Source organism: Actinia tenebrosa, unplaced genomic scaffold, assembly GCF_029948245.1.
Source record: "Actinia tenebrosa isolate PJP-AT-01 unplaced genomic scaffold, QUT_ActTen_1.0 PGA_scaffold15__27_contigs__length_11533743, whole genome shotgun sequence".
In the NCBI taxonomy this organism is placed as follows: Eukaryota; Metazoa; Cnidaria; class Anthozoa; order Actiniaria; family Actiniidae; genus Actinia; species Actinia tenebrosa.
This window is the reverse complement of record NW_028292575.1, coordinates 1,601,344-1,617,996: the sequence shown is the minus strand read 5'-3', so window position 1 is coordinate 1,617,996 and position 16,653 is coordinate 1,601,344. Positions and strand designations below refer to the sequence as shown.

At 37.9% G+C, this 16,653-nt stretch overlaps 1 protein-coding gene and 1 pseudogene across 5 annotated transcripts; both read right to left on the bottom strand.

The window, feature by feature from the left end:
• Positions 1-233: 233 nt before the first annotated feature.
• On the bottom strand, positions 234-9,472 carry LOC116302837 (excitatory amino acid transporter 1). 5 transcript variants are annotated; one of them, XM_031712225.2, is made up of 9 exons: positions 9,211-9,472; positions 7,872-8,392; positions 6,908-6,950; positions 5,785-6,125; positions 4,892-5,125; positions 4,060-4,254; positions 3,464-3,598; positions 2,984-3,227; positions 234-655 (listed from the first exon to the last, which is right to left on the bottom strand). In XM_031712225.2, exons 1-8 carry the CDS (start codon positions 9,271-9,273, stop codon positions 3,002-3,004), a joined length of 1,758 nt encoding a protein of 585 aa, XP_031568085.1. In that variant the 5' UTR covers positions 9,274-9,472; the 3' UTR covers positions 234-655; positions 2,984-3,001. The 5 variants fall into 5 exon arrangements, with proteins under 5 accessions (XP_031568085.1, XP_031568084.1, XP_088886473.1 ...); XM_031712224.2 differs by having other exon boundaries at positions 2,967-3,227; positions 9,211-9,471; XM_089030347.1 differs by having other exon boundaries at positions 234-3,227; positions 9,211-9,471.
• Positions 9,473-12,280: 2,808 nt separating this feature from the next.
• On the bottom strand, positions 12,281-16,440 carry LOC116302831 (uncharacterized; annotated as a pseudogene).
• Positions 16,441-16,653: the final 213 nt, after the last annotated feature.

Genomic DNA, 16,653 nt, shown 5'->3' with positions numbered 1-16,653 from the left:
TGGACTAAAATGCTTTTTTCTTAGATAAGTAGGGAGGGGTGGGAGGGCGGGAGGGGGGGGGGGGGGGGATCAAAACCCGAATTACCTGTACCCTGAATTGAATGGGCCCAAAAATTCTTTCAGAGTTTGAAGTGTGAATTGGCCATATCCATCTGTGTTTTAACCTTGTCCTGACTTAAATCAGCCCAGACCCACTCAAATCAGTCAAGAGGCAATACGTTTTACAAGTCACACTAGGTATATGATATAGTTTATTGCTTTATATACAATACGCATTAGAATAGCTTACAGGCAAAATAAGTGTATTATATATTTTTGTGAACGATATATAGACCTTAGTTAATATACCTCGTACCCAGGACCCTTTTAACCCTCTTGTGTAAGAAGGCCCTGGAAAAGAAATTCCAATAAACAAAGAAATCATACTGTAAGCAGCGACACTGTGTATAACAAGAATATAACAATTTAGTGATGATCTTTATAGCTAATATATTTCTTAAGTTATACTCATATGATGCAAGAGGCGCTTTGTAAGCATCTCCACTTAATGAAATTACGAAAATGTCAGATAAAAACACTCAACTCAAACAGCTGATAAAAGTCTTCGAATCGTATTAGCTGCTCCAAATGTTGGTCCAACACTAAACACAATGTGCTGTCATCGAAAAAAAAAGGAAAAAAATCAAAAATTCAAAACTTGATTCTAATAAAATTATGATAATATCTAATAAATTTCCTTAATAAATATTAATGAAAATTAATCATATACTTTTACAAATCATTTTTTATAATACTCAGTTACTTGAAAAGTTATATGGAATCTAAAAATAAATAACAATATAAAACGGTAGCTAGCAAACAACATAGTTAATTAATATTATAATATCTAAAAACGATTAAGATAAGTTAATAAACGTTGATTCTAACTATTTGTTAGCATCCAAATATAATTCAATAATAATTCAAATATTTAACAAATAAAACAGCTTTTTCCGTGCTCCGTTCAGTAATAAATACGCAGGAAGTGACGTAAGCACGAAAGAAGTGTAAGGAGAAGCAAGAGCCATAGGCGGGTACTTCTAACACTTCTTGAGTGCTTATGGCACTTCCTGCGTGCTTTATTAGTAAACGGAGCTCGGAAAAACTGTTTTCTTCGTTTTACTGTATAGTTACTAATCCTATTTCGGTATTGAATTTATTTATGCAAAAAGACGGTCGCAGGATCTAGCACCACTTCGCGCGCGTGGATGGCGTCAGCACTGTGCTCCGTTCACTAGCTAATTAATAAGGCACAGTTTTCGACCAATCAGCGCGCGCCTACTATCCTAACTATATGATATAATACAATAAAAGGGAGGGTCTTGTGGTTTTACTAATTCCATGGAAACCCCCTTTTTGAGACTCTGTGAAGCCAATCACATGTTCTTTACGCTCAGTAGGATAAAACTGAAATCCCAACAGGCTTTTGAGAAGCCAATCTTACTAGCGTTTCCCGCGTAGCGCCCATTTTAAAACCCCTCTTTTTAAAATCCTTGATTCGCCACTGCTTGTATGTCAACGAGATTCTCAGTTACACTGAATAACAAACGTATGTCCTCTATAATTGTGTTGAATATTGCTTTTACTAAACCGAGTCACGTTGTTATCATTTTATCACTTCAACGAAGCTAGCACTGTTTAGCCTATATGGAATCTTGGTAGATTACGCCATATCGCGAAAATTGATTTACAAATCATCCTTGTGGAAATGAACTGCATTTCTGGGTGAAGAAGTAAGTGCACAAAGATTGGACAAAGCATTCGGGTAGAAAGGGATTGGATACATTATGACGAGAAAGACAAAAATAGAAGGAAAAAAATCTACTATACTGTCATGAAAACGAAAAAAAAAAAAGGTAAAAAAATGATCGAGCAAAAATTGAGTAGGTGGAATCTTCAGGTCACCCATCCAGGTACTAACCCTCCTCAGCCGGGCTTGACTTTGTATCTTGAAGTTCCAAGTTTTTTCCACTGGGCCACGGTTCCAAAGAAATTAGCGTAACAATAGACGTAAAAACAATGCACCGAATAGACTATACTTTTTAACATTATACTTTCAACCGATTCCGTGCGTGGTAGAGATGCAAGGGATTAGCCGATATGGTCTGGGGGCCGGCTGGTCTCTCCCCTGATGCTTTGGCTAGAACATTTTCTTGCGTAATTCGTACACCCAAGGGCAGAAGGATTTAATCGCCGTCAGGTCCGAAGTCCATACGACGCCCCAGCTCTGCGGATGTCTCGGGGGTATGGCACATTTGAATCGATTTTTTTTCTTTTTTCTTTTTTTTTTTTTTTTTGTAAGTGGAATCAACCTTTACTATATTTTTTCCTTTTCTCCTTCTTCAATTTTTTTTTTAATTAGTTTATTTGTTGCAAACCGTGACATTTTCTTATATTTTTAAGAAAGTTAATTTCGATAGTACTGAAGAACGAGTTACAAGAATGTATATAAATTTATCAGGTGACGAATCGAAAGTTTTAGCTGAAAAATGCATGATTTACCAAGCTTTCGAAGCCCAAACAAAAATGTAAGCTGACGATCTATTATGATTGGGGAAAACCTGTAGTAGATTCCTAGCCTTTCTTATGATTTGATCTCTTATTATTCAGCGATACATTTTGTAGTCTCTTTTCTTTAACCCGCTAGCTATTGATAACCTAAGAGTTGGCTATAAGTAAAATAAAATAAAAATAAAATAAAAATAGATCAGATGATAACGATTTTGATTTGGTTTAGTAAGAACAATATTCAACAGAAATTATAGAAGTAATATGATTCCCTTTGTTATATATATATATATATATTTTCTAAAGATTCAATCTCATTAATATTACCATGACAACGACAAAATCACAAACGTTAATATAAACATGACAACATCAATATCACTATATGACAATAACAATGTTCCCATGACAACACTTACAGAAACAACAATATTACCATGACAACGTGCATAATTTAAAAGTTCGTTTCTTTGATCGACGTTTCAGAAGCGTTTCGTCGTTTTCCCTTCATTCCAATCATAGCTTCCGTGTCACGTGGGTTGAACCTGTCTTCATCGACCGGTTCGACTTCTTCACGTGCGATGAAGTCCATGTTCATGAGGTCGTCACGTGATAGGTGCTCGACAATTCCTGTACCCATGGCGTCACCAAGGACGTTAACAGTAGTACGTATACGGTCTCTATGGTAACAAAAACCATTTTTTTGAAAAATTATTAGCACTGAAATATATCAAAACTAGTTATCCTAATCACTACCGCAACTACAGCAGTGGCGCAGCTCAACGGGTCGAACTGAAAGCATGTGAAGGCGCCTCTGAAATGGTTTTCTAAAAACAATTATCAGGTATGGAAGACGTCTTTGCATGTTCTCTTGTTTTTCAGGAATATTTTGATAGATTACGTAATAAATACTTACAAGAACCAATCAACACCCAGGATTAGCGCTATGTCGCTAGTAGGGAGGTTAACAGCTTGGAGGACCATCACTAAGGTGACTAAACCAGCTTGTGGGATCCCTGCGGCACCAATGGATGCTGCTGTTGCTGTAACGCTACAAATATGACAATCGTTTCTCAAAATCTACTGGCTGATCAGAATGCATAACCAGGCGTTGAGTTGGTTAGCATTCCCCGGACGAAATTATGGGTCAACTATTTTTGATAGCATTTTCCTAGCAGGGACTAAATACAATATAGATTTCTGTTTTCGATTGAAATGAAATTTCACCATACATGAGTTAGACTAGTGATTACGACTAATGTAAAGAACAAAGGATTCGTATTTCATGGTCTCTTGGCAGAATCATGGGAAATGCTAATCAAAATACAATGTCGAATCCCCAATTCTGATTGGTTGACTTGAGTTAGTTCTGAATGTCAACTCGGCTGTAATGAATTGGATGAAAAGATAGGAATAAGAATGGACCTAAGTCCCAGACCCCTCACGTCGATAAGGTCGCACAGACTATCCAGCCATTACAAACACCTCCCTTAGACATCTGTCATACCCTACCATGTTGTAATGAGTGCTCCAATGCCAAGGTCAATGCCATTTGCCTGCGCGATGAATACAGCAGCCACCGCCTCGTACAGAGCAGTCCCATCCATGTTCACTGTTGCACCCAGTGGAAGGATGAACCGGCTGATGCGTGCGTCGACTTTATTGTTCTTCTCGGCGCATTTCATGGTGGTGGGTAGCGTGGCTGAACTGAAATCAAAAATAATCAAAACAAACTTCAGTTTTATCAAAACCTATAAAACAACCTCTGAGCTGATCAAAGTCAGGGCACGGCTAACTCACAGATCAAACCCTGAAACAACCTCTGGGCTGATCTAAGTCAGGGCATGGCTAACTCACAGATCAAACCCTGAAACAACCTCGGGGCTGATCTAAGGTCAGGGCATGGCTAACTCACAGATCAAACCCTGAAACAACCTCGGGGCTGATCTAAGTCAGGGCACGGCTAACTCACAGATAGAACCCTGAAACAACCTCTGGGCTGATCTAAGTCAGGGCATGGCTAACTCACAGATCTAACCCTGAAACAACCTCTGGGCTGATTTAAGTCAGGGTATGGCTAACTCACAGATCAAACCGTGAAACAACCTCTAGGCTGATCTAAGTCAGGGTATGGCTAACTCACAGATCAAACCCTGAATTAACCTCTGGGCTGATCTATGGTGAATTCACCACTTTCATTGTTTAACAGTTGCGTCTGGTTGTGCATGAGTAGACACATAAATATGGATACAAGTCAAACAAAGAATATTATTCCCAAGAGAATGACACGTGGTCTGAAATGGGACAACATTACGCCCAAGCTATAGAGGTATATTGTTCTAACCTTGATGACGTCCCAAAAGCTGTGATGATCGCACTGCGCATGCCCATGATAAACCCAAAAGGGTTCCTCCGTGTAACGATCACGAAGATGATGGGTAGGACAACTAAGGAGTGAATCAGGAGGCCAGAGATGACAGTCAACATGTAAATACCGACAAGAGATAGAGATCTCATGATGTTTGTCATCGCAGCTACTTCAGCTATGATGAGACTACAGATACCTATCGGGGAGTACCTGAAACAGAATTGGGAAGGAAATTGAATGCTCTTTAGTTCGTCCGTACGTTGTCGTAGTACCATTAAACCGGGATTTTTCCTGAACTATCTTTTCATTTAAAAGTGTATTTTAAATTTCTCTGTTGACGTAAAACGAATTTATTACAATTCACATTATGAAGAACAACAAAAGAAAAGAATAATAGAAAAATGGAACGGATTTTTTGGCATTTTCCTTCAAGGATCTGTCATAATTAGTTTCTGTTAAAACCAGGAATAACAGATTCTACATCGAGCCTTGCCATTTACTACTTTTTCAGGAAGCTAACTTACGATACCCTCTTTACGGTTTTTTAAGGCTCTTTTCTTTTACTTTACATAAACTTTAGTTTACATATATTTACGCTCCTTTAGCAAACTTTACGCAAGGATACTTTACGGATCTTCATTCAACCTTTACGCTGCCTTTACGGATCGAAAAAGAAACTTTACGTGTCTTTATTTTATATTTACGGGTCAATTCCGTCTTTACGCTTCTTTGCGTTTTTCCTTAAAGACAGCGTAAATTGTCGTGCGTCTTTACGCTTCCTTTACCATCGACGTAAAGGAGTGTAAATTAGACTTTTCATGCTGTGGTACTCTATAGCTTAACCATTCATAACCAAAATTAGTACTTACCACATGACAACAGAGACCATCCTTATAATAACCTCATTTAAAGACTCAAACACAGCTTTAAGCGGAAGGCCTCTATCTTCAATACGACCCAGAACAATACCGAACACGACAGAGAATATTACTATACCAAGCACATTCATGTTTCCTTTTGGGTCCACCATTTGACCTGAAGGGACTGTCTTGGATCCAGGTGTGACTGTTGTACTTGTAGTTGAGAGGTTGTGGGTGCCATTTGAGAATACGTTTAGTCTTGAGAGGTCTGGCTTTGTCAAGTTGTTGATGTCTATGGTTTGGTTTCGTGATTGTAGGACAGGGTCTACTTTGGTGTATCTCGTCCTTTGCTGAAAAAAGGAGAAAAGAATTGTCATATAGTTAGGCAGAGGAAAGGAAATGGAAATGAGTAAATTGGATATATAAATAGATTGATGGATGGATGGGATAGAAAGCATAAATGGATGAATGGAATGGGAGGATGTCAGGAAAAGATGGGTATGGTTGATTGACGGAATGGAGGGAGGGAGGAAGAGATGGATGGATAGCAAGAGTGGATGGTGCATGGTTATAGCTGGTCGGTTGATACGCGTTCAGGAAGATGCAATGAACGACGGGTGGATGGATGGATGGATGGATGGATGGATGGATGGATGGATGGATGGATGGTGTCCCCATAAGTCGGTGTGTGACCGAATGTCCCCACTAGTCGGGAACCATGCATATGGATGTATGGATGGATGGATGGATGGATGGATGGATGGATGGGATCAATGGGAGCGATAGATGTGATGCATGGATGCATGGATGCATGGATGCATGGATGCATGGATGCATGGATGCATGGATGCATGGATGCATGGATGCATGGATGCATGGATGCATGGATGCATGGATGCATGGATGCATGGATGCATGGATGCATGGATGCATGGATGCGATAGATGTGATGGATAACATGGATGGGATAGATGATAGGGATAGATTAATTGATGGGACGGATGGACGAACAGTATGATATATAAGGGTTGACAGATAGAAAAAATGGATTAACAAAATAGAATGGAATAAATGGATCCATGCGATGATGAATCCGAATAGATGGATATCGTTCCAATTAAGATAACAATACCTGTGAAAACATGGCAGCCACAATATTACTGGGAAAACAGGACCTAAAGTTACAAAATGAAATATAAGCATTTTGAATAATTTTATTCCTTGACCCGACATTGTCAGATACAACAGAAATTGGGCTTCCTATTGTTTTTCATTTTATTGTCGTAGAGCATAAAATAAGCTTTTTGTTTGGGTTTTATATCAACCTTCAGCGGAAAAATATTTTCAAGGGAATGATACGTGGTCTTGACAATGAAAATATTTAGTGCAAAACAAAAAGTGATAATCTATACGTAGGAATATATTATGATTAATTATGATTTCTAAATGCACACAAATAAAACTAATATCAATACTAATATCAATACTTTTTAATCAAGGTTCAAAATGAAATAATTAACAAGACAAAAGGGTCATTCAAAAATGACATCTAATTGCAATCAAAACGAACGCCTCTCTTCAGCAGACCGATTCATCCAAATATATAATAAAATATAAATATATTTTTTAAATAAATTGATACTAAAATTGTAGTTCAGGGGCTAGAAGGGGCTAAAATTGCAACAATTTGAACTTTATTTTCACTTTTCAAGTAAAATATTTTTTTTTTTTAGGTGTTGATAAGTCAAGAGGAAAATATCAATCAAAGACGCCTATATTTTGAAATATAGATTAATATCTGGCAAGGAATAGTGTGTGTTTATGAATAAGTGGGATAGAGCGGATTAATTTTGGTGTTCAGAACAGTAAACATGAATTAAGATGATCTTATTGTAAACAGCGTGACTCGGTCAAATTTTGTCTTCAAATTGGATTAAGAATTTTAGATTTCAACAATAAAAATTGAACATTTTTATAATAAAGACCAATGTATTGGAAATGAAACTAAACTGGAACAAACTTGTAAACTATAGGAGTAAAAAGACTTTAAATTGATAAACGAGGTTTAAATTTTTATGATAAATGGTTTGACTGACCTTAGCAAGTCTAGGAAAGCATCTAGAGTTCTGTATTCCTCAATTTTTTTCCCCGCTTCCTCTGTTTTTCCCCCTTCTCCTGGTCTCATGGAAACCACTAAAGCAATCCCCAAAATAACGGCGAGAATTGTGGTAGCAATAAAGTAAAGCAAAGCTCTTCTTCCGATTCTACTTGTAGCTTTGGCGTCGAGAGCAGCCAAGGAACAAACCAGACTTGCTATAATTAATGGCAGAATTAACATTTTCAGCATATTCATGAAAAGCTCGCCTGCGAATCCAATGAGCATTAACGTTGATGCTTTTCTTTCTGGGTCCTTGATGTCTCCAACGGGTTTATTAATGAAAATCCCGACGATGAAACCAAAAACTACCCCAATTAAGATCAAGAATAAGAGCAATTCCGACCGCAACCGTCGACATAGTTTTGGACAACATGAATGACAACCATTCTTGCCTTCGTTACGACTCATGTCGTCTACAAGGGATGATTTTACCAAATAGTTATAATCTGTTTGGCCAGCCTAGAAATAAGAAAATACATAAATACACATGTATAAAATATTTAAAAAATTGAAATATACTGCAACTAAAAGGCCATACTTTCAGTTATTAGATTAAAGAACTGTTCCATACCGATTTGAAGGCAATTTTCTGTGTACAAGAAACGATAATACTTGAAAAAACATAAAATCACTTTCCGGGTATTTCCAGCCTCTAAGGCTCGATGTGCGTCAACAAAGGTATGAACGAGTCTCCTTCTTATGGTAAAAATTCACTGAATAGTGAAAGAGCATTTGAGTCACGCTATACACTGTGTTGATTTCAGTAGCAATGTTTATATTTAAACATATTGTACTCTGATTGGCTGAGACAATCCGAGTGAAAGTTCAACATTTTGAAGCTCTATTAGCATTTTGTAAGCTGTGAATCACAAAAAATATTATCAAGCTAATATTTAAAGAAAACATGGCATTTTTTTGCGATTAAAAGTGAGCGACCTCGAAAGCTTCACTTCTCAAAGTTAAAATGAAATGATCTTGTAACATTTGTGTACATTTTATGTAAAGAAATTCGAAATTCATTTTGACAGCTGATACTAGAAAAATTGTCATTTGTTTATTCGCTTTCTATTGTCGAGACATTTATACAATTAGAATAAACTAGTTATATGTTTTAGATCTTAGTTTGAAGGAAAGATTTAAAATATAGGAGAAAATCACGAGGTAAAGGAACCAAAATGAAAGAATAATCTTAGGGTTAGAAACAAATTTGAACTGTAATTATATATTCATGTACACTAAATATCGCAATGGAAACGATTTTGACAGACGGTACTTACCTTTTCGATGAAGACTTTCCATCTCGCGTTAGAGAATTCAAATATTGTAGAATATCTTGCCATTTCTTGGTTTAAGACGCTTCCATAGCCAACCGTTCTAGCGAATGTCCGCCGGTCTTGTCCTCAGAGATTGTAGAGCAAGGTGGGCCCTAATACGTTCACTGTCTTCAATGTGCAGATATACCCAACTTCCGGAGGTGAATACCTTATCGAAAAATTAATTCGAAGCTGCTTTTGTTGAAATGATATCCAGAACACTAATTAATACGCAGAGCACATTTCTTAATTTATATCTTAAAGCGAGTCACTCTAAAATTGTATTAAAAACTGGTTAATCAGACAATTATTTTAACAAACTTCGCTTAAAATTCAAGACGAATAACTCTTTATAAATACAAATCTTAGTCTCATAAATATAATAAGAATTTTAATTTAGTAAATTATTTAAGACGTATAGAATAATAAACAAATTGTAGCGTAATTATTGGGACGGTCACAGTATTTTTTCAGTAAATTTGAATCTGATCCTAAGTGTGCTGAGATATTCCATTATAGTGGCAGCGCCACTCACATCTTTCCTGTCATTTTTGATTCGATCGTTAAATGATATTTAAAGCTAAAATACTCAGAGAGTGACAAAGTTATAACGTTTGATACGCTGGTTGAGATAAAATCTATTAATGATAAGAATACTGTCTGGGTCAACGCAACCACAACCACGAACTACTTAAGAAAATTGGACCACATCTACTTCGTGCTTATTTAAGCACAGAAAATTCCTAAGCTATGGATGGAGCTCCGTGTTATAGCCGTCTATTTTCTCTAGAAATGTAATTTTTCAGAGACCGATATATTTAGTTCACGTAACAGAAAAAAAATTAGTATGATTTTAAAAAGAGCAGTTTTCAAGCCAAGCGAAACCGCAATTATCGAAATAAAATGCACAGAATTCCTTACAGGCTTGCTTCTGACAAGGCTTTCTTGTTAAAACATTCTTTACGCTCTTCAAAAACCCAAACAATTTATCTTATAGGAGTTCATAACTTTCCTTTTGGTTAGAAAAATGTTTGACGTTTAACATTTTAAAGTGATGGTCATTACATGGTCAAACTTTTGTAAATTTTTGTTTAGTTAGTGACATGGCTTCCTTATTCAAGCGATTTGATTGGACGTTGCTAATTTTCTCACTAGCTTTTTTATTGGCTTGAGACTGGAAGCCATTAAAGAGCCTCTATGTGGCAGGTTTTCCGCCATTAACAAGCCGTACAACCACAACAAAAATGTCCGGAGAAAGATTAAAAAAGGCTTAAAATTAAATATGCTAAAAATCCCGTTCCCAATGACGAGATTTGAAGAAATTACATTGTTGCGATCCTATTTGAATCATTTCCTCTGCATAATCAACAAATACCAAATGCTAAATTCTAATTATAAAATGATGGTAAAGATTTCTCAAGGATTGTGCTGTATCTGTCTTGGATTACATATCAATATTGAATAAGGCCAGGCGATTAGATGTTGCCTGCAAAGCAGGCGTTCTTGTGGGTGTGGGGTGTAGCAGCTACACTGTACGCCCGGAATGTAGCCTTCTCCTCGAAACACGCCATTTTAATTTATATTTATGATCATTTTTTAAAAAAATATACGGTATTTCTAATTATGGTCGAGTATACTCTTAAATTTTACATTAATCTTCTCGTGATTTTGACGATAGTTGGAGATGAACGCTTACGATCGACTAGCTATAATCTACTGCTTGCAGTCTTTTCCTTCACCGGTTTGCTAGTAGGTCTTGTGGTGCAACCTTTGTTCGTTTATTTGAATCTTTGCATCATTTCTCAGTGCCTACATTTATGTATTTTGACGACCACTTATGTAATATCTGCATTGCTATATGGAGGATGGTCTCTTGGTACAATGATCATTAGCTTGGAAAGATACCTATCAATAGAATGTCCCCTTTACTATCATGCCAACATTTAAAAAAAAACCTTATGGTACTGACCGTTGCTCTTTGGCTCGTGATTTCCATAATACTTGTGATAGACAGATGGCAGTCCAACAGTTCGTACAACATAAGACAACTCCCCGTAGCCTTCGTTATGATCGTATGCATTGTGATCATCATATTCTGTTTAAGTAAGGTCTTCCTAACAGCTCGTCGTCAAACGAGAGCCATCAACGTCCAAACAGCAGCCGTGCGATCAACGCACAATCAAAGAATCAAGGAATACAAGCGTACATTGAGGTAGCAGAATGCGCTATACAAGTACTGTTATTATTATTATTACTCTTACGTTAGGAATTGTAGTCGTAGCATGTGTACTGTTTTACGTTCCGTCTTGCCTTTGATTACCAAAGGCATTGGTGATGTTGAGGTTACTCAACAATATTTTTCTTTTATTAGACTTTGCGCGGTCGTGGAGAGTGTGTGAGCAACTTTATTTTCGATGGAATCTGGGTAGATTACTTTTCTCTTTTTGGACGACCTCCCGGGGGGGGGGGGGGTACTCTTGCCCGTTTAGGGTAGGGATGTGCCTGAAATTCATACCCTGTTCCAGAGCAAGATCGCTGAAAACCCTGTCCCAGAGCGAGCACGATTTCATATACCCTGTTCCACTAGAGTAGAATCGCTAAAAACCATACCCTGTTTGGCGGCACGTACCTGTATAGCGAATATTGAAGAGTACCCCCCCCCCCCCTCCCCCCGGGGACAACCTTCACCTGTAAATATTGTAAGCTTATAGTCGTATTTAGTAATATTCACTACAGAATAAACTGAACATTTGAACTGGCCGAACGTTGAATCAGGTCGGGTCCTTACAGGTGTGACGAAGGGTAAAGAATGGAACAATGACTTCCAATACATAGCTCAGTTTATTTGGATAACGATTCTTCATCATGATCCAGTCGTTGATTAAAGAAAAAATTGTGCTGCAAATTTGATTGAAATTGCAATTTTGTATTTTGAAGTTGAAAAATCTAAAATTTATTGAACATTTGAAGCTGATTTTTTTAGTCCCCGACTATAAGCTTACATTTTTTTGTAAATAAGTTAAAAGGACAAGAATGCTAATCAATATATGTTCTAATTACTATTGTACAGTCTAATTATTATTACAATACATGAAACTGTTCTTCACTCTTTTGTTAATATAAAGCTGCGTAATAGCCATTTCGAGTTTAAGAGAATATAAGTTTACATTTTTTTGTAAATAAGATAAATGGATAAGATTTCTAACCAATATTGCTACATATATGTTCTAATTGCTATTGTACATTCTAATTGCTATTACAATAATAGATGAAACTGTTCTTCACTCTTTTGGTACTATAAAGCTGCGTAATAGTCATTTCGAGTTTAAGAGAAAAACAGAGTTGGCATTGCAGTGCATCATGGGGCTGTTTTAGGGACCGACAGACGCCATCTTGGAAATATGTCTCTAAAACAAGCCCACAATGCACTACAACGATAACTCGACCCTAGTTTTTCCTTGAACCTCTGAATGGCTATTACACGAGCAAGTTTTCCTTGACAAGTATCTTTGACAACTCTTATATATCGTGTCGACGATTAGCAAGTTTTCTTTGACAATTCTCATTAGGCATTGTTCAAGCGGCAGCCACGTTGACTTGAACAATAGATTTTCACACGCATGGCCTCGCATTCAAGTGTTTGAGAAGTTTTCCTTCGGAAATTTTGACTGTGCCCGCAATGAATTTCAATCAGCGGAGAAACACAAAAATAAGGTCCAGTCTCCTTTCGAGCCATTTTCAGATGGAGCAAAAAACTATAGGTAACAGACTCTTGCATTAACAATTTTGTCGTTTAAAAGAGCAAATTGTTTACACAAGCTGAATTTTGTTGTCCTTTACAACAGCAAATTTCAAAACCAGCATACCAGTTCTGAACATTTTCTCCATCTACACGAAAAGTTTTAGTTCGTTTTCAAGGAAAATTTGTGAAGGAAAACTTGTCCGTGTAGTAGACGCGGGATGGGAGCAATGAAAATCAGCTAGCTTCTGATATTCAGATATAAATGTATATAAGAAAATATATTATTCATTGCACCCATGTGAAAAAAAGAGATAATAATATGAAATATATATATGTAAAATAAAAACGTTTTTCCTTTAAAAAAAGAGAATTGTAATTTTTCTTCTTCTTCTTTTTTTCTTTTTCTTTTTTAGATTTTGATGCAAAAACACTCTGTACTTTTTTGTCGGTTTTTAAGACTGGAATAAAAGAATTCGTAAGCGATCTTGTTGTACCAGTTAGCAAATAGAGTTTTGTTTTGCCCTCCATGAAATATTACCCAATCACAATGAAGCACGACTTTTAATCACGTGATGGGTGATAAAAGTCCATTCTACTTTACATACCAGACACCAGACTCCAACGTACCAACTAATAACTGACCATCCCTTAAAACAGTTATATATTGAGGGCTCTTGATTACATCACAAGTCCTTCCTACAAAACGACCATCCAATGTGAATTTTTGTACGCGATTATTACCATTATCACACACCAGTAGATGATGGTCATTATCAATAGCCAGGCCACATGGTCTATTCAGCTGACCATCAGCACTGCCTAGTCCACCAATCGTTGATATTCTAGTCGGTACGTTACCTTTCTTCTCAAATACATGAATGACGTGATTATTACAATCACTGACGTAAAACAGTCCATCATGTGTTATCACATCAAATGGATCAAACGTGTCCTGTGTTGTCAAACCAAACTGATATTGATAGTCACCGTCTCTTGTGAAGACTTGAACACGTTGATTATCAATATCACACACAATGATGTTACCATCGTCATCAATGTGTACTCCATATGGATTACCAAACTGTCCATCACCGTTACCTTGGTTACCAAATGTTTTTTACCAATGTTCCTGTTGTAGTGTTCACTATACATATTCTATGATTACCACAGTCTGCTATGACTAAATCTGTATCATTCAGAAATGCTAAACCTTCAGGACCAGGCAACTGTCCCTGTGCTCTACCTAGACTACCATACGTCAGTAAGAGATTTCCATCAGTGGTGAATACATGGACAGAGCGAGAAGACCAATTGGCAATAGCGATCCTACTATTGTCTCTGTTTACTGCTATACCTGTTAAACAACTAGATCCTATATTCACACCTTTCATGTTAAACTGTCCTGTTATTCTCATCCCTTGTGGCTTGACATTCACCACTAGTGGACTGTTAGATACATGATTCCCATTCACTTGAACCTCTGCTGTCAACTGACCAGCTACTTCTGCGATGAATTCAACTTCTATTTTACCATCAGTTCTCACATATTTCTTTTCTATTTTCACATTTTCTTCAGGCTTGATTTGAACGTCTATAACATCCCTTGGATCATGATTGAGTTTTCCTGTAGAGGTTTTAGTCGTTACTATCAGCTTTTCTTTCTTTAAAGCTTCAGTTTCAGATTTCACTTGAAAAGTACTCTTTGTATGGTCTGTTTTCAAACCAATTTGTATTTCTCCCAGCCCTGAAGTCACTTGTCGCATCAGCTCCTCATTTGGAAGAAATTCAATAGAGTGTGGTGGAATGGGGTTGAAGATGAATTTCTGAGAACATTGTGTCTCTTGAATGTTCATCGTTTCACTTGCCAGTCCTCTTTCCATCACATTCTTGATGTATTCCTTGACGGCTGGAATATGATGAATTATATTTAAGTTTGTTGTGGCTGTGTTCAACTAGCAGCAGTAAGGGGGACTCGCGATCGATGCCAAAGATTTAGGGGTTTAACCCGCGGAATTGCGAAGATGGGTACAGCAGATTTACGGGTATTTTACCAAGACCTAAAGTTATTTTGGTATCGCAAACGGAGGTTAAAATATTCCTTAGATATACATGGCCACCATCAACGACATTCAAAACAAGACTGTGCGCAAGCTCGGAAATCAGGTGATGGATAACTCAGACGCTGACTTTGTCTTCGCTACATTTATGGAGGGAAAGACAGACAAAACCATGAATTACAAAATGGCTGAAAAGATAATCAACAGAATGCCAGCCGGCGATTACCGTTTGGAGTTGACATTCGTAAAGTACTTAGACGGCGAATGGATAATAGAAAAGGGTCGTAATCCTATCAGAGCGTCTGGTAAGCAGAACCTGTTCGTTTTAAACAAGCACACGCGACCGGGAGCATTGGAGGGAATAGACATGTTGTTCTATGAGGTCGCTTACCCGGTTACCGTGGTCATCTATGGCGCATATGAAATCAAGAAGCCGGATGTTAAAAAGTTAAGACCAATGCGCCATCCTGGTAACTGCGTTGGGAAGCTGGTTAGGGAGTTCTTCGAGGATTCCTCTCGGGGTGGTAAGCTTACGCCAAAGAGAAGAGAAGCCATCAGGAAATGGGAGCATTCTACTCGTAAGACTGGAGGAACCATCGAAAACATCAAAAAGTTAGAAACCGCGTTAGAAAGGCGCATACATGTGAAAGGCATAACCGACGGTTTTATTTACCCAGGAACGAAGAAGTATGGAGGCAGAGGTGCTCCTATCGTAATTTACCAACACAACGCACACGCATGGAGGGAGTTAAGGTTCCCAAGGAAGATGGAGACAAAGGTCTATAAGGAGTCGCCATTAACAGGATTAGTTTATGAGAATTCTATTTGGTTAATGGACGCGGAGGGGTGTCAGTTCATGACTCAAGATGGTACTTTATACCGACCAGAAGTGGAACATCAACGCATTAAAAGTGCATGTGAGACTTTAGGGGAAGACTTTTCAGACGAAGTGCTCAGCTCCCGCAGCTTGGACTTCTTAGCTGCCAAAAAGAGAAATGGCTGGAAACCTACCCCAAAGGAGTTCAAAGATATCTCCAAAGCCTGTGTAGAACACGGTCACGGTGGTCTTTGGAATATGGAGTACAACGAAGACCAATACGTCTCCTTAGATATGAAACACTGTTACCCCGCCAGTTTCAAAGGCCTTGGGGATTGTAAGGAGTATTATGACCGTTACGGACATCCAGACTCCCAATTCTTTCGCGTTGCGTTAGACGGCCACTACGACGCCCCAGCAACAGGATTCGTCAGACTGACCACCTGGGAGTTAGCAAAAGACTTACATCCCATAATTTACGCGTGGTACGGGAAGCATCTACAAGAGAAAGAATGGATACCAGTGCCATTGTTAAAGTTCTTTGAAGAGGGTAAACTCCTGAAATACACAGCGCATGAAGCCATACTTTGCCATAGCGCCTACACAAAGTGGCTCCCAGAGCACAACCCAACCGCCCGAATTGTCATAGGCAAATTTACCCAGGGCGCAAAAGAAGGAGAAAAACACATGCAACGGCGCCTAATAACAGACGTCGGTGAGTTAAACTTCCTCATCAAACGCGCGCATGACCAAGGAACGATGGTATCCGTAGAGAAATGGGACTACTTCAT